The 18,476-nt window shown below is 36.2% G+C and overlaps 1 protein-coding gene across 2 annotated transcripts in view; it reads left to right on the forward strand.

Annotated features, from left to right (window-relative positions):
• The window catches only part of MUC19 (mucin 19, oligomeric), a 166,716-nt gene that overhangs the window by 33,501 nt on the left and 114,739 nt on the right, over positions 1-18,476 (forward strand). For both annotated transcript variants that reach the window (XM_085024733.1, NM_001113286.1), the window contains 14 exon segments: positions 38-88; positions 1,332-1,391; positions 1,968-2,196; positions 2,923-3,040; positions 3,469-3,529; positions 3,752-3,849; positions 7,313-7,523; positions 8,464-8,586; positions 8,984-9,107; positions 11,489-11,624; positions 12,819-12,911; positions 13,521-13,605; positions 14,020-14,157; positions 15,109-15,258. In XM_085024733.1, the coding sequence (XP_084880859.1) occupies positions 38-88; positions 1,332-1,391; positions 1,968-2,196; positions 2,923-3,040; positions 3,469-3,529; positions 3,752-3,849; positions 7,313-7,523; positions 8,464-8,586; positions 8,984-9,107; positions 11,489-11,624; positions 12,819-12,911; positions 13,521-13,605; positions 14,020-14,157; positions 15,109-15,258 (1,677 nt within the window).

The raw sequence follows: 18,476 nt of genomic DNA on the forward strand, positions 1-18,476 counted from the left end.
ATACACAGAAACAGCCTAATCATTTTGTATTAAATAGGTGCCACAAGCTCATCTGACTACAGTTCTTCTGGACCATTCAGTACTCCAGGTAGTTCGATTTATAACATTCGGTGTTTAATAAAATGTTCTGTTGATTATTGATTTGCTGGGATTTGGTATTACTATGCTTTTCTCATGTAGAATTGAGCTTCTAAATGCTTTTTGAGTACTGAAATTTAGACGACCAATTGGTTATTTGAAACAATTTCACAAATGCAAAAAATTATATTTTAGGGATTCTAAATAAAACAATGCAACTCCTCCTTTATCAATTTTAGATATAGTACTTAAAGGATGACTTTATAGTTTAGTATATTTCCACTCAACCTGAGTAATGACAACCTATCATAAAGAGGAGTGGCCTCAAGATACACAGCATGTGGCTTTGTAAAAAAATATTTTAAATTTCTGGCTTTGTAAAAAAATATTTTAAAATTCTATCAAAATGTTCACTTTTGAAAATTTTTTATTGCCGCTCCATTCTGTTTGCTTTTAGATTTTTTTCTAAGATTTATTTAGTTACATAAAATGGTCAGCATATTAGAATTAAACAATCATGGGAGGAGTCCCTGTCGGTTAACAAACCTGACTAGTATCCATGAGTATGCGGGTTTGATCCCTGGCCTTGCTCAGTGGGTTAAGAATCCGGCGTTGTCATGAGCTATGGTGTAGGTCACAGATGTGGCTTGGATCCCCTGTTACTGTGGCTGTGGTGTAGGCCAGCAGCTATAGCTCTGATTGAACCCCTAGCCCGGGAACTTCCATATGCTGTGGGTGTGGTTCTAAAAAAAAATTCATGGGAAACAAAATTTCAAGGTATGCTAATTTTTCTCTTTGACAAGGAGAAGTGATTTTTTTCAGATATAGATAATTGAGTTATTGGTATTATATGGTAAACTGATTTAATAAAATCTACCATGGGCCTGTTTGGGTAGTGTCTTTCAATAAAAATAGGCCTCTATAGTTCTATTTTTGAAGTTGAAAAATAGTTCTCTAAGGGATGCAGCACATGTTTTTAATTGTGCATGATCTCAAATGAATAAGCTTTTAATGAGCTCTGAACATACTTTGACTTACTACTATAAGAAAAAATCATAGACTTCAGAAATAATCGTGCATGTGACTTAAGAAAATCATAGCTGTCACAAAATCAAATTATATATCTAGGATTAAAAAAATTGATGGTCTTCAATACCAACCTTTAAATTCTCATGTAGAAGATCAATTATCCTGTCTATTTAAAATCAGCATATATTTTGAAACTTAAGTAATCTATGCATTGTGTTGAATAGAAAAAGGATCCCATATTCCTGAAGCAACGCCAAAATACTCAGAAACAGATGCAATTATTGGTAAGTAAAAATGACTGATTTCTATCCATATTTATATTCCCAAGCCAGCCAGTATCTAATCAGATTTGAAAGTAACCAAATTTAAAAATTTTCTCTATCTATCTGTTTTATGCACATGCATTCCACACAAACACATATATACACTCAATACATGTGTATATACACACACATGGAGAGAGAGAGATAGAGAAATAATGTAATTCTTTATATTTATTTAATATTAGTGGTAACCCAGTCAGACATTAGAAAGACTACCTCTACAAAAAGTAAAACGAACAAACAGACCACAGCTTCCCTCCACGTATCTCTTCCCAGAGTAGAGAAAATTTCCCTTTTCCAATGGGAAACAAGATATTTTTTTCTTTAGTTTTAGCCAGAATAGCCCACTTCGAGTATTTCCAAGGGCTCAGGTATGACATTTAGCACATTTTGAAGTGTGTAAGAAAGAAAAGTACTGATTTAAGTTGGATGTGAGAATAGTAGCTTTCATAAATACTTAAAAAAAAATCAAAACTAGAAACTACATTGACTGTTGTTCTAAATGATATTGAATATTCTACCTTAAATGTTTTTTAGGTGAAGCATCTACTTGGGGCAAAGGAGCATATAAAGCGTTCAATGGCCGTGTCTTTTCCTTTGAGTCTTCATGCTCTTATACTTTCTGCCGTCACTGTGTTGAATCTGGAGGAGATTTCAATGTTGAAATTAAACGAAACAATGACAGTGAGATTGAAAAAATAACAGTTATAATTGACAATAATGACATCTCCATTTCGGGTGATGTCATTTTAGTTAATGGAGAAAGGTAAAAGTCACAGCATTTTGAATAAAGGCTATAAATTAGTTGAAGTAACCTGAGCAAAAAGAAAAAAAAAAAAGATTGACTAGGGAAGAGATAGTACTTTTTTCCTATTTTGGCCCTCTTATCAATATTTATGATAAATTCTTGTTAAATGTATAAGACTTTGTTATATGTGGGATTTTAAGATGTGATATTTATGCCTCTAACAAGGTAGGAAGAGAAAGATTAGTTCTGGTGTTTGCCTATTTTGAGTATTTAGATTTGGGACAACATGCATATTCAACAAAAGTGTTAATGGAATATTTACATTTTCATTTGTATGTTTAACCCTAAAACAATTAGAGTTTTTAAAATATATCGAAACAGGCCATTATTTCTAGAAGTAACGATTTATATTTGGTGGGGCTGACATATTTGAATACTTTTCTGGCTAAGAAAATGAGGCATGATATTCTACTGGTAAATATTTCAAATTACTTGATCATTTTATTCTTACGCAGAATCAGTTTTTCTTGTTCATTTCTCGCACGCCCCACAAATTTATTTATCATTCCTCCCTTTTCCGAAATTGAGAAAAGCCGTGTGTCTCTTCTGAAATGATGAGGAAAAATATGTTTATGTTTACTAGCCAGTATTATGATACTAGACATAGAAACACGAATGATCATAAAAAGCCTGTTATAATACTATTCATATCTTTTATATGTACTTGTTCTTTATGCTTTCCAGTGTACACATACCATATAACAATAAGTTGATTCACATTAAAAAATACGGAGAACATAATGTTCTGAATAGCCGTAGAGGAATCCTGTCTTTGATGTGGGACAAAAATAACAAACTCTCAGTAAGTCCATCTGTGATTTTCTTACAGTCATGTGCTTTTTGTTCTTTACTTTCTGTTATAAAAATGATACAATATAAGGAAAATAAGAACTAAGGTTTATTGAGAAATCTCTTTGTGTTCGTCGCTGTATTAGCATTATCTAATATCTAAAATACTTTGATGTATGTAATGTTATTAATTTTATTTTATAGATGATGGGATTCAGGAAATTCAGGCTAATAAAAGTACAATAATTGGCCCAAAGACATGCAGTTAGTCAGGATTTCTTTCCAAATTCTAGATCCAGGTGCTTTAGAAAAAGGCCCTGTGAGTGTAACCGGCTTAGGTAAAATTGAACATGAGAAGCCTTTGTCCTTTGGTTTGGGTAAAATTTATCTTGAGATATTTTCAATATTTTATAAACATATACATGTAATTTTTTTTTAAAGCTCACTATTCACAAACAATATCCAACTTGCGGTCTTTGTGGTAACTTCAACAATACTCCAGGTAAGATTTCAAAGCATTAGGTTTAAGAAAATTGCCTCCCAAAAGAAAATGATCAATTAATTACTCATATTTGGATAAATCTAACAACTAACAATTTTCATTGTCTAAAGAATGATAAATTGTTAAAATAAAAAATATTTATATTGTCAAGTCTGTATTTGTCTTAAAAATAATGCATATTTGTAATGAATAGTTTGAAGTAAGCATTGCTTTCTTTTCAAGGAGAAGATATCGATGAGCATATTGCCAATAGTAAAATTCCTGGCAATTGTCCCAATGCTGTTAGTAAAAGCTATGAACTTTGTGAAGATGGAGTACAGGTAAGAAATTTATATTTTATTTTAGTAGCAGGTTTCAGCAACATTCTCCTTGGTTTCAATTTAGATAGCCAATATCCTCTTCTAAGCACTCATTTTTTTTTTAAATTAAACTTTATTGGGGTGTAGTTGATTTACAGTGTTGTGTTGGTTTCAGGTGTATGCCAAAGGGAATCAGTTATATATCTGTAACATTCTTTTTCAGCTTCTTTTCCAAATTAGGTTATTATAGAATACTGAGTAGAGTTCTCTGAGCTATGCAATTTACCATTTTAAATTTGAAAACTGTAGGCCTTGAAAATATAAAGTCAGATTACTTTTTATTGGCTTGCTTATTTTCTTACAGTATTCTTAGGAGATTAAAAAAAATTGCTCTAAAATATGCATTAACTTAAGTTAGCAGTATGATATTTGAAGAAACTGAAAATCAGCTAATCTGAGAGCCTCCCAGAGGATTTTTTTTATTTTATTATCTTCAAAATAGAATATTACATGGATAGCTCAGATATTCTGCTCTCAGCATTTTCCACACTTCTAGTCACTTTTCATCTGACCACATATTGTTCAAAAGTGATGCAAAGTAGGTAGAATTTTATCTTAAGAAACCCCCTCAGATTGTTTAAAAGTGATGCAAAGTAGGTAGAATTTTATCTTAAGAAACCCCCTCAGATTACCATAAATTTATGATGGAAGAATCCAAGATATGAATTTCAAAGTCAAAGTACTTTGTAAAAATTTCCCATTTGATTAACCTATCTTAAAACATAATTAGATGTAGATCTATAAAAAAGATTTGTTCTGAGATGCTAAGGGTAAGAATAACCTGCCTTATCATCTTATGCCAATTTGTATATGTCTGCATCACTTGCAGTTTAAGAAAAGGAGTTTGGTTAATTTTAGGAAGTCTCTGAATGCAGGAGGAGGGTAGGCATGTGAAATAGTCAAAGGTGCCTATTCCTCATATTTCTTTTTCTAGGTGAAAAGTAACTGAGGCTAAAAATATGACAAAAAGTCACATCTGAAGTGTTTCAATTAGTAAATCATTTTAAGCATTATTTGATAATGAAAAAGTATTTATATAGTTGACCGAGGTCCTACTTAGAAACTAAATCATAGAGGGTGTGCATTCTGATGTGCAGTCCACTCATTTCTTATTCTTAGAATTCTGCAACTGCTTCTTCTTCAATGTCCCTGTGGTTCAATTCTCAGCTTTAGACTAGCTATAGATGCTAAAATAATTGTTTTTTGTTCCCCTAAAACCTTATATTTACTATGTATTAGTGTAAAAATTCTAATTTCCTTTGAACAATGTTTTAGTTCATCAGTGAAGGCACTTGCTTCTCTCTCCATGATTCTCTCTCCGTGGGGACAGACTTAAATCTTAGAGTTTGGAAATTCCTGTACTGTGTTCCTAAAAAGCATATTCTGCTCTCACTTCCTTATTTTTGCTCCGTAGAGCCAGTCTGAATGGTCATCTCATTTATACTTGACCTTCTTTTTGACAAGGCTTTACAGATCATCTTTTTTTTTTTTTTTTTTTTTTTTTGTCTTTTTGCTATTTCTTGGGCCGCTCCCGCGGCATATGGAGGTTCCCAGACTAGGGGTCAAATTGGAGCTGTAGCCACCGGCCTACACCAGAGCCACAGCAACGCGGGATCCGAGCCGCGTCTGTGACCCACACCACAGCTCACGGCAACGCCGGATCTTTAACCCAATGAGCAAGGGCAGGGACCGAACCTGCAACCTCATGGTTCCTAGTCGGATTCGTTAACCACTGCGCCACGACGGGAACTCCTACAGATCATCTTTTTGACTACACCCCTGGAAAATAGTCATCATTTACTCTGAATTTTTGCACTTGTGTAATTCTGTCAATGCTGCATTTGATAGATTGCATTCATTTGATGACTGAAGGAATTTTCCCATATTCCTATTTCAATCTAGAACAAAATTCTCAAGATCAAGATATGCATGGACATTACGGGTAGAAGAGGATCGTGTTTTTCGGATAATGGGCTTTGCATTTATAACCACCCTGTGGTTCTAAACCATCTTGTGGTTCTCGCAAAGCAAATTAAGCTGTGACGTTCTGTAAGGTCATCCGCTATCTTCCTTTGGAAAGGCTCCTTGATCTTAGCAGTTAGAATTGCATCGCCTTCCCTGTTATCCATGCCACTCATTGGTACTTGTGATGAAATACCATCCATAAAAATTCCCCATGCTTTTCTCACATGTTTCCTATGAGATTATGAACTATGTGACTACAGGGATTATGCTTTATCTGTTGTGATAGTTGCACAGTGTGTGAGAACTTATTCCTGGGCTCAAATGTTAGTTGAATATAAAATATAAATTTATGTTAAAGCTGGTGCATATTTAGTAAGAACCTGCTACGTACAAGATGTTGTGTTTCACGTAGACATTACAAAATTCTATTTCTTGCCCTAAATGAACCTGGAATCTAGTGAGAAAGATATATAGAAAACAATAGATTAAAACTTCTTTGAAGACTTAATTTCACTTAATTTTGTATCTCACTTGGAGAATGTTATCGGTGGTCTAATGGCTTAAATTATACAAATTGTATATTTGCTTGCCAGTAACTTTTACATTTCTCTGAAAAGAAATATGGTTAAGAGAGAAAACAGCTATGCAGTAGTTAAAATATGTTGAAATTTGAACTTTTCGTGCTTGACTTTATTTCCTTAACCAACATGAAAACAAATAAATTGTTTTCAGAGCAAACTCACATGACCCCACCAAGAAAGCACGGAATCACTCAATTTTATCTGTTTGGTCATCAAATACAAGCAGACTAACAGTTAAAGGGCCAACATCCCTCTGTCTATTGTGGTATCAATGATTCACCATCCCAATCTCTGGCATCAACCATCTTTCATTTTCTCACTTCTTCCATTTTCTTGAATTCTAAACTTCGTATCACCTTTAGAGATATTTTGGGTGAATTTAGGTAAAACAATTTTTGAAGTCATTATACAACAGTCAAAAGGATTGAAGATGAAATTTTCTTTTAGGAGTCACTGTTCCAGCTATACTAATTCAAAACTAAGTTCAACAGCTCTGTCAGAGCTACAGTATATCATGCAAAAAACGTCTTCTAAATTTATCCTTCAATGTTCATTTGATTCTTCTTCTTCTTCTTTTTTTTTTTGTCTTTTTTGTCTTTTCCAGGGCCATACCTGTGGCATAAGGAGGTTCCCAGGCTAGGGGTCTTATCGGAGCTGTAGCCACCAGCCTACGACAGAGCCACAGCAACTCCAGATCCAAGCTGCGTCTGCAACCTACACTACAGCTCACAGCAATGCTGGATCCTTAACCCATTGAGCAAGGCCAGGGATCGAACCCACAACCTCATGGTTCCTAGTCAGATTCGTTAACCACTGATCCATGACGGGAACCGCCCTTTTTCTTCTGTTTTAATAAAACTTCCTGTTTTATTTTGCAGCACTGTGAGAAAATTATTGGAACCTACTTTGAGAAATGTCAGAAGGTTAGTTCTTTATCCAACGACTACAAAATAATCTGCATTGATGAGTACTGCCAAAATAGAGATGCAAAATCCACATGTGACACTTACTCAGAATTGTCCCGCCTCTGTGCCTCGGATGGTCCTGGCGTCTATGAATCCTGGAGAGACGATTCTGCTGTGGTTTGTGGTAGGTTTTAAATGTATTCTCTCAGGAAGTTTCTGTAGCACTTTAAAGTTGAGCTATGTTTCATACATTCTTCTGAAATGTCTGTAAGTCCTGGAAAGAACCTTAGAAATGATGGTCTTGTCTCTGACATGCACTGAGGTCCATTTTGTGGAGGGACTTGTCACAAGTGCTTTGCATTAAGATCTTAATGAGGGAGTTCCCGTCGTGGCACAGTGGTTAACGAATCCGACTAGGAACCATGAGGTTGCGGGTTCGGTCCCTGCCCTTGCTCAGTGGGTTAACGATCCAGCGTTGCCGTGAGCTGTGATGTAGGTTGCAGACGCGGTTTGGATCCATTGTTGCTGTGGCTCTGGCGTAGGCCGGCAGCTACAGCTCCGATTCGACCCCTAGCCTGGGAACCTCCATATGCTGCTGGAGCGGCCAAATAAATAGCAAAAAGACCAAAAAAAAAAAAAAAAAGATCTTAATGAGGAACTTTATAGACTTAATCAGTACAAGTCACTGGAAAAAATGAATAATTCTGTAAACATCCTGTAGAACCTTTGTACAAAAAATCTGAAAAAGTTATCGAGAGTATGTTGACTAGGAATTATTTCCTTCAAAAATTTAAAAAAATAAATGAATTTCCTACAAATATGAATATACCTCCCATTTAGTCAACTCAATCTTTATGAGTTAAAATACAAATAGAATATTAATTTCAAAGTAAGATAAAATGGTATTTTACAACATATATTTCCTCCAAATTAAATACTGCATCATAAAATAATGCATGGGAAATTGACATAATTTAGTTACTGAGTATGTTTAAAAACTGACCCATATGTTGAAAATTAGACTCAAAGAATTCCATTTGAAGAGGTCCTCGTTAGAATATTATGTATTTATCACATTCATTTTCCTCTAACTTCCATGTGTACATATTTCCATATTTTTCCAGAAAAACCTAATTGCCCAGAAAAACATATCTACAAAGAATGTGGGCCCTCAAATCCTGCAACTTGTTCTAATGTGGCTCCCTTTCAAGACAGTGAATGTGTGAGTGGCTGCACCTGCCCAGAAGGTAAAATATTTGCACTAAAACAATTGAAAGTGAAGTGACCCAGTTATAGTGGGATGGCATCTCTAACTAGATATCTAATGAATGTAATTATTACCTAGTCATAGTCCAGCCCTCTAGCAAACTGGAGGGAAGGGGTAGAGAGACTTTTAAGGTTACTGTGCATTTCTATCTCTACAAAAACTGAAGGCTAAGTATGACAAAGAAGATCTGCTAGTCCTATTTTGGGTTCCATAGGACAGTTCCATGTCTCAGAAAATTATGTAATTGTAATTGCTTAAGCAGAAATTATCATTTTAAGTGCATGTTTAGACTTGAAAGAAATTGATTTCACAATACACTGCTTGAGAATTTACTGATGTTTATACGGTTTTGAGATTAGTCTTATAATATACTCCAGGTTATCTGTTGGATGATATTGGCAAGAAAGGGAAATGCGTACTGAAGGCTTACTGTCCCTGCGAATCGAATGGAAACGTGTATCAGTCAGGAGAAGTCCGCGAAGGTCCCTGTGGTTCTCAGTGGTATGTGTGTGCCTTTCGTCTGTGTTTACTGATAGTGAAATAATACTAATATTTTAATATTATGTGAAATAATTCTCTAAATCCACACTTAAACTTCTCAGAAATGAACAGCAACCTCACTGTGTTATCTGTGTTAATATTCTGGTTTTCATTTTTTGAGGAAAGTTTGGTGTGTTTTGTGTAAATTATATGAACTTTCTGTGCCTATTTAAAAGGTAATGTTTTTTACTAACTGAAAGGGCATTTTCAATAGTCAAGCAATTGGTGGTTGCAAAGAAGAGCAAAGAGTCACACAAAAGTATGTTTACAATAATGAAAACATGGCCAAGAACATTTAATGTATAACTGAATCATTTTATTGTACAGCAGAAATTATCATAACACTGTAAATCAACTGTACTTCAATAAAACTTTAAAAAATGAAACAAAATACATTCAAATAAAACACTCAAAAATATTTAAAAATCTACCATTAGAAACAACGCAGTATTTTCAATTACTTTTTATATGAGGCTACATTGGTCAAGATATATTTAATCCACAGTGGATTTCGCTGTGCCAAATGTTAGTGTATATTATTTCTTTTTTAGTTGAATAGCTTGAGTCTTCCTTTTGAGTTCTGGAACAACACGCTGAGAGAGAGATTTCCCTATTCCTCACTACCACTCTTCTCTGAAATTCCAATTTTCCACAGGACTTCGAAGGACTCTCTAGAGATGTATTGCATTCTTATGGGGAAATAATCTGACTCAATGAAATCTAATGTATTCTTTATACTGTAATATTTTCTCAAAAAATAGGCAACATTTTGTTAGTCTGGTAATAATATATTAATAATAATTATGACTAACAAAAGCTATGATTTATTGAATGTGTATAGCAGTGCTGTCCAAAAGAAATATAATGTGAGCCACAAATATGACCCACGTATATGATTTAACACTTTTTTTTTTTTTTGTCTTTTGTCTTTTTGTTGTTGCTGTTGTTGCTATTTCTTGGGCCGCTCCCGCGGCATATGGAGGTTCCCAGGCTAGGGGTTGAATCGGAGCTGTAGCCACCGGCCTACACCAGAGCCACAGCAACGCGGGATCCGAGCCGCGTCTGCAACCTACACCACAGCTCACGGCAACGCCGGATCTTTAACCCAATGAGCAAAGGCAGGGACCGAACCCGCAACCTCATGGTTCCTAGTCGGATTCGTTAACCACTGCGCCACGACGGGAACTCCCTGATTTAACACTTTTGAGCTGATGTATTTTTATTTTTTTAATTTTATATTATTTATTTATTTATTTATTTATTTTTGTCTTTTTTGCCATTTCTTGGGCCGCTCCTGCGGCATATAGAGGTTCCCAGGCTAGGGGTCTAATCGGAGCTGTAGCTGCCAGCCTGAGCCAGAGCCACAGCAACGCAGGATCCAAGCCGCATCTGCGACCTACACCACAGCTCATGGCAATGCCAGATCCTTAACCCACTGAGCAAGGGCAGGGATCGAACCCGCAACCTCATGCTTCCTAGTCGGATTCGTTAACCACTGCACCACGATGGGAACTCCTATTTTTTATTTTTTTATTTTTTTAGGACCACACCTGAGGCACATGGAGGTTCCCAGGCTAGGGGTCGAATCAGAGCTGTAGTCACGGGCCTATGCCACAGCCACAGCAAGACGGGATCACGGCAATGATGGATCCTTAACCCACTGAGTGAGACCATGATCGAACCTGCAACCTCATGGTTCCTAGTCGGATTCATTTCCACTGCGCCGTGCCAGGAACTCCTAGTTGACATATTTTCAAAGAGCAGAAAGAAACAAACAAGTGGAATTCATTATTACAATGATCTATTTTACATATACAAAATATATCATTTCAATATGAAATTAGTATGAAGCTTTGAGAGATTTTATCATCTTTTTTTCATATAAAGTCTTAGAAGTCCGTGTGTATTTTGCATGATAGCAGGGCTCAGTCTGGACTGATGAGTCACATTTCACATAATCAATAGCTATATATCTCTCTTTACTATATTGGACAGTGCAGGTCTACAACGTGGCATGTAGGAGGTGTTTTAATATTAACAGTGAAAAGTATTCCATTTAAACAAACCCCTGAAATCCAGCTTATAAGTCTTTACATGTTGAATGCAGGCAGAAGTTATTGGGTCAATGGAATTGCAATCTTTTAAAATACCAGGATACCACTACCACTGAGACATTTTATCAGAGCTGAGATGTTGAGTGGGGAAAAATGATGGTGTAACTAGATGTAAACATTAATTAGATGCCTTAGTTTAGATTGTGATTTTTTAATGTAGTATTATGTATTTTCATCAGAGGGTAAACATGATCAATGATCTTTAACATAACCATTGCATTTTCATAGCACATGCCAAGAAGCAAAGTGGTCCTGCACTGAAGCCTTATGTCCTGGAAGATGTAAGGTGGAAGGAAGCTTGATTACCACCTTTGATGGTGTTAAATACAACCATCCTGGAAACTGTCACTTTTTGGCCATCCATGTATGTAACTTTCTGTAACACTTGAGAAAACAAATTCAGACACCAAACTATTTTTCAACCAGTTTAAAACGCAATCTTCATCTTCATTAAACCTTTCAGTCACGGGTTATGTATTTCAGTATCTTCTTTCTGTTGCATATTGACATGGGCAATCAGTATTTCCTGTACTCCTTAGAGATTCCTTGCGAAACAGAACAATCAAAATCTCTTTCTTCGTTCATAGTATTTTAAATACACCAGGAAAAGATTTCCTTTTTCTGCTTTTCTTTGTATGTGTTCACTAGTGCCTCAAATGAAATTATCTTCTACAATCCCTAAAGCATCTTCCTTTTTCACCGTTATTCCTTTAAAATTTATTTCAGTTTTATAATACAATACCATCAGTATGACAGAGGTTAGTTCTGTTACCTGAAAATTTAAACTCTTTTCAGTACTAAAATTTTAAGTAATCTGAATTTCAAAAAACAGAGGGATGCCATTTTGTAGGTTCTACTTTAGCTAGCATGAGAATAACTAATTTTATTTACTCTTCCTGGTAAAAAACAAAGACGAGCAGAACCTGTGACTCCTGAAGTGAGAGATGTGTGTCAATGTCCAGTAATTTGAAAAATATAGTTGCTGCTACTAAAAGTCAGTTTTCCAAATCTTTCTTTCTTTTAATACTCCTCACATAATACATGAGGATAGGGGATGGGAAAAGTGAGAAGGAAATCTGTCAAAATAGACTATTTGGTTCTTATAGATTAGAGAGTCCTAGATCTTGAAATGAGAACTGGAAGTCAATATTAGACATGACTTATATCACAAGTTTATAAATTAAATACCTCTCATTGGATTTAAGCTGACATTGTGGATTGTTCAAAGAATAAACAAGCTATGTTACTTCTAAGTCCTATCAGTCTCAATAATGCAGTACAATTCCTGTGGAAGAGAAGACAAAAATTCAAGTTATAAGAAAAAAAAGATGATGACTATAATTATCTTATGCAAGAAACTTGGACCCACTGTAAAGCCCTTGGCCCATCCTAGATGATACCACGGGCTAAACTAGGTTCTAGCTTCAGAGCAGACTGACTGGATGTAAGCCTTTTGCATATTTAAAACGCAGACATGCATTGTGATTGAGTCACAGAGTAATAGCATGGAATCAACAACACTGCAATAACCATTTAAATGAAATGTGTTTTTTCACAGGATAAAGATTGGTCTATTAGTGTTGAGCTTCGTCCATGTCAGAGTGGTCAGTCAGGAACGTGCTTAAACAGTGTTACCCTCCTTTTGAATTCGGTAAGTGATCAGCTTCCTACAGCAAAATCAAATCAATTACTCCATACATTCAGAATTTTGGAGATTGAAAAAGAGAGGCTTTACTATGTAAATTAATAATACAAATATGATTGATAAAGTTTCTGGAAGAGCTGGAGACTTCCAAGGATCCATAGGTACCTCAAAATTGCCATAGGCACAGAACTAATGTGATAATTACAGGTCAACCTTATGTGCCTAATAGGTTATTAAAATCTGCAGACCATTTGTGAAGGCATTTACACTTGTTTGGAATTTTATGTATTTGGAACTGACGTTTTAAATGGTGATGATCTGCATGTGGAAGGAGGGCGCCTGGCTTGGTCTTTGGGACTTAGAAGCCCTTTGACCTCTGGAAATGCAAGTTATTGTCTTAGGTTTCAGTTTCCTCAACTGCAAATCAGGCATGAAGCGTCCTTTATAATCCTTCTTAAAGAATTGATGTAAGAAATGCTTTAAAATGTTTTAAGTTCAGTTATAAATTAATCCAATAAATTCAAACTTACAGACACAAAATTTCAGGCTCATATATTACACTAAAATAAATCGATATTGCAAGTACTATGAACTAACAATGTATTTTAAATTTAGTCTGTTTCAGTTGACAAATACATATTCAATAGAGATGGGACAGTCACAAATGACAAGATTAGAAATCAAAGTTATTATTATTCAGGTAAGTTTAATAACACCATTTAAAATAAATGTAAGATGTATTAATTTATTCAGTTTTTAAGGATAGTAAATGTTTCTGTTTTTAAAATATATTAAAGTATAAAAGCATTTTGGGAGTTCCTGTTGTGGCTCAGTGGTTAACGAATCTGACTAGGAACCATGAGGTTGTGCGTTAGATCCCTGGCCTCGCTCAGTGGGTTAAGGATCCAGCGTTGCCGTGAGTTGTGGTGTGGGTCGCAGACATGGCTCAGATCCTGCATTGCTGTGGCTCTGATTCAACCCCTAGCCTAGGAACCTCCATATGCCATGGGTGCGGCCCTAAAAATCAAAAAATAAAAAGTAAAAGAATTTTGAGAAATCAAAAACTGTTTAGTATGTTAATTATTGCTATTAACATAAATAATTATTTTAACAGACAAGGTACAGATCTTCAAAGTATCTTCCTCATACCTTCAAGCAGAAACATACTTTCATGTAAAAATGCAAATACAAATTGTTCCTGTGATGCAATTATATGTTTCCATGCCACCCAACCAATTCACAGACACAGTTGGTAAGTCTTCTGGATGGTTTTTATTTCCAAGGCTCTAATGTGACCATCATTTGTTGTAATTTTCAATTGTCTCAGTTAATGGCATTAGCTTATATAGCATACTTAGTCTTCTCGTCCATATTGCAGTAAAATAATCCTAACACAGAGTGAAGACAGATTTATTTATTATAAAACTTATTTCCAAATGGTTTTCAACAATTTAAACGTTTTAAGGTTTTTAAATTAGGCTTTTATTAAGAGATATTTGGTAATATATGTTATATATCACTTTGCTAATATTTACTAAAGCTTAACCTGTAAAAGAATAAATGAAAATGTTGTAGATAAAAATCTTTTTAAAATCAAGTTTCAGATACAAGCTATATTATGACTTGTCTTTCTGCTCAGAGATTACATGGTCATATCTTTTACTGAGGTTTTCTATTATATATATATCAGTTCTTACATACTGTCACAAATATCAAACAAAACAAAGACACAATGGCAAACCCTGCAGTTACTCATTTAAAACCATCTAAGCTTTTGTGATATGCTTTTGCTTAAGAAGGTGACGTTTATACATAAGAAAAAATGTAACTCGTAGGTCAGAAAGATCTAGATAGGAAAGGCAGATGGGTCTTGATTCAGCTCTCCACCCTGAAACTGAAAATATGCAGTCATAAACTTTCTACTTTAAGCATGCTTCCTATGACCTTGTCAGAGGAGGTTAAGTTAACAGGAACAAACAGGAAAAACATAATATTCATGTAAACCAGAGTTTCAGTGCTCCTAGAATCATAAAAAGTGTTATTAATCTGATGTGTCATAAAATTTTACTTATATGTATAAAGGCTAATCAAGATATACTCTCAAGTGGCTTATTCATGTTTTGATTTGAGCAAACGACTGAATTTGAATCCAAAATGATGAGTAGATGAGAAGATGTTAAAACTTGTTCTCTGTTCTATATAGGACTCTGTGGTTCCTATAACAACAGAGCAGAGGATGATTTCATGTCAAGTCAGAATATATTGGAGAAGACATCTCAGGCATTTGCTAATTCTTGGGAAATGATGTCCTGTTCTAAAGGAAACACCGCTTCATGCATCAGTATAGAAAAAGGTAATGTTAATTGAACATCAGCCTCTGTAATTAAATATTTGGTGCTGGAATTATGTGCTTATTCTGGTAATAATATGAGACTATCAACTAATCCTGGTTTTAGGTAGTGTTTGTTGTACTGTCCCAGTTTCGCTGGGAACAGTAGAGAAACCATCTGGCTGGCTGATGACACTTTCAGAAAACATGTTTCTTGTTGGAGACTGGAATGGGGAAAATACATAGTTGTCTTTTTTCTATGCCCGTCCTTTTCCTCCTTATACAGTTTTCTCCGCGGTTACAGAATATTAGGGTTAGAGGAAACTTTAATGATCACTTAGCTTGTTATTAGTCCTCTTTAATTTCACTGTGGAGTGATCATTGCTTGGAAAAGTGAGACGCAAACCAATTTTTAGTGTTTTATATAACTTAATAAAATAAAATATAAAAAATTAAATTATACTTTTCTATAGTTGATAATAGTTGCACAAAAAGCAGTGATGGTACAATTTTGTCAAACTTTTAGAGATGATTGGCCTTGATGTCCTATGAATAAATTCAGTCATCTTCTTTTATTGCTTCATGGTGACAGTAACTTTTACAGACCCATCAACAAATAGTTTAAAAATTTTTAACAGAGAGTTCCCATTGTGGTTCAGTGAGTTAAGAATCCAACATAATCTCTGTGAGGATGCGGGTTCTATCCCTGGCCTTGCTCAGTGGGTTAAGGATCTGGCGTTGCCACACTGCAAGCTGTGGTGTAGGTCACAGGTTCAGCTCAGATCCTGTGTTGCCATGGCTATGGTGTAGGCCAGCAGCTGCAGCTCTGATTCGACCACCCCTGGCCTGGGAACCTCCATATGCCACAGGTATGGCTGTTAAAAACAAACAGAAAACTAGCAATGTTTGTCCTAGTCATGATCGTCAATTTTGGAAATTTGCATATCATTGAGGAAAACGTTTTCTACTGAGATACTATTTTTGTGAATTTTCTCTTCTGTTAATTTAATATGAGACTAGTTATTTATAAAGCAAATATCAATTAAACAGTTCACAAATAAAATTAGTGTGTTTGATTAGTGATACTAATTGTCCTAATGTATGACCTTCAGAAACACTGATCTGATCTTCTGGGGTGACAGTGGCAGGTGGTAGTGGTGGTGTGGTGCCTTCGTTTACAACGTTTCAGAATTCAGATACAAATATATATTTTAAATTAAAAGACACCCAAATAAATAATCTGGGCCCCTTTTCATATTATATATAGAAACTACATTGCTGAAAAGGATTACCTGATTTAATATAAAAGTCCAAATCTAATAAAGATTTAATTCTTAGGTTAAGTTGTTTCTTTTTCTTTTTAATTTTATTTTGTTTGAAGCATGTTCATGATTAAATCTGTATGCTGGCTTATTTGAGTGACTGCTCTCTGATTGTGGTTTCCTCAGTCCTAGTTCTTCCTCTTCTTCTTCTTTTTTTTTTTTTTTTCTTTTCTTTTTTCTTCCCTTTCCTTCCTTTCTTTTTGGTTTAGAGAAGCCCTTTCAATATTTCCTTTAACCTGGGTTTTGTGTTGCTGTATTCTTTAAGTTTTTGTTTGTTGGGAAAAATGTTTATTTCCCCTTCTATTTTAAATGATATTCTTGCTGGATAGAGTATTCTAGGTTGCATATTTTTTCCTTTGAGCACTTTAAATATCTCTTGCCATTCCCCCCTGGCCTGTAGTGTTTCTGTAGAGAAATCAGCTGATAACCTTATGGGGGTTCCCTTGTAGGTAACATTCTGTTTTTCTCTTGCTGCCTTTAGGATCCTCTCTTTATCACTAACTTTTGCCATTTTTATTATGATGTGTCTTGGTGTGGGTCTGTTTGGGTTCAGTTTGTTTGGGGCCCTCTGTGCTTCTTGTATCTTGAATCCAGTATCCTTTAGATTTGGGAAGTTTCCAGCGATAATTTCTTCAAATATATTTTCCATTCCCTTATCTTTTTCTACTCCTTCTGGAATTCCTATTATGCGTACATTGGCCCGCTTTATATTATCCCATAGGTCTCTTATATTGCTTTCCAGTTTTTTGATTCGGTTTTCTGTCTGTTGACCAGATTGAGTGATTTCCATTGTTCTATCCTCCATATCACTGATTCGTTCTTCTGCATTATTCATTCTGGTTTTTACTGCCCCTAGTTCAGTTTGCATCTCTGCAAATGAATGGTCTAGTTTTTCTTGGCTCCTCCTTATATTTTCTAGCTCCTTTCTGAGGGTATCTGCATTACTGTTCATAGCTTCTCTTCATTCCTTCAGTATTTTCAGTATTTCTCTTTTGAACTCCAGGTCTGTCTGACTGCAGAGATCTGTTTCATTGTTGACTGTTTTAGGTGAGTTCTCCTGTTGGTTTGACTGGGGGTGGTTTCTCAGCTTCTTCATCTTGCTTGTTTTCTTTCTCCTGAGGGAGTTGTACTCTCCATTATCGGGCAGTGTTTGCCTTGTCACTGCCGTGGAATATTTCCTGAGGGCTGGCGTTGTTGGTCAGTCTTTTTTGAGGCAGTGTTGCTTTTTTGGAGTGTTGATGGGGCTAACAGTGTTTCTTTGAAGCAAAGGAGGACTTCCTGAGGGCAGACAGGACTGGGAGGTCCACACCACGATGGTAGCAGATTTCACTTGGTCATGCAGAGCTTGCTCTGGTGTTTTCAGGCTGTGGGGTTCTTGCAGGGGGTTGGCGGTGTTGGGCAGCTGCTCTTCAGGGGTGCATCACCCCCTGGGGCCTGGAGCAGCTCTCTGGGTCACTGAGAACCTAAGAGGCTCTTCCCTAGGGCAGCCCGACTCAGAAGGACAGCCTGAGAATGTAGGCGGATCTTTTCACAGTCTGGCCGAGCTTGTTGCAGCTTTTCTGGGCTGCAGGGGCTCTTCCAGGGGGCTGGTGGTGCTGAGCAGTTATTTCATGGGAGTGGGGCACCGCCTGGGGGCTTGGGCGGGTAGCAGGGCCGTTGGAGACCCAAGAGGCTCCTCCCCAGGGCAGCCCAACTCAGAAAAAGCGTCTGAGATCTTTTCCCGACTCGGCCAGGCTTGTTGCAGCTTTTCTGGGCTGCAGGGGGTCCTGCCTGGAGCTGGCAGTCCTATGCAGCTGGTCCACTAGAGCATCCCCTGGGGGCTTGGGCGCGTAGCAGGGCCGTTGGAAACCCAAGAGGCTCCTCCCCGGGGCAACCCGACTCAGAAAAACCATCCGAGAATTAGGCCGATCTATTCACAGC

The sequence above is a fragment of the Sus scrofa genome, chromosome 5 (assembly GCF_054392235.1).
Source record: "Sus scrofa isolate SSC_HxYL_T2T_F1_AM1 chromosome 5, Sscrofa_HxYL_maternal_Yorkshire_Landrace_v2.0, whole genome shotgun sequence".
Classification (NCBI taxonomy): Eukaryota; Metazoa; Chordata; class Mammalia; order Artiodactyla; family Suidae; genus Sus; species Sus scrofa.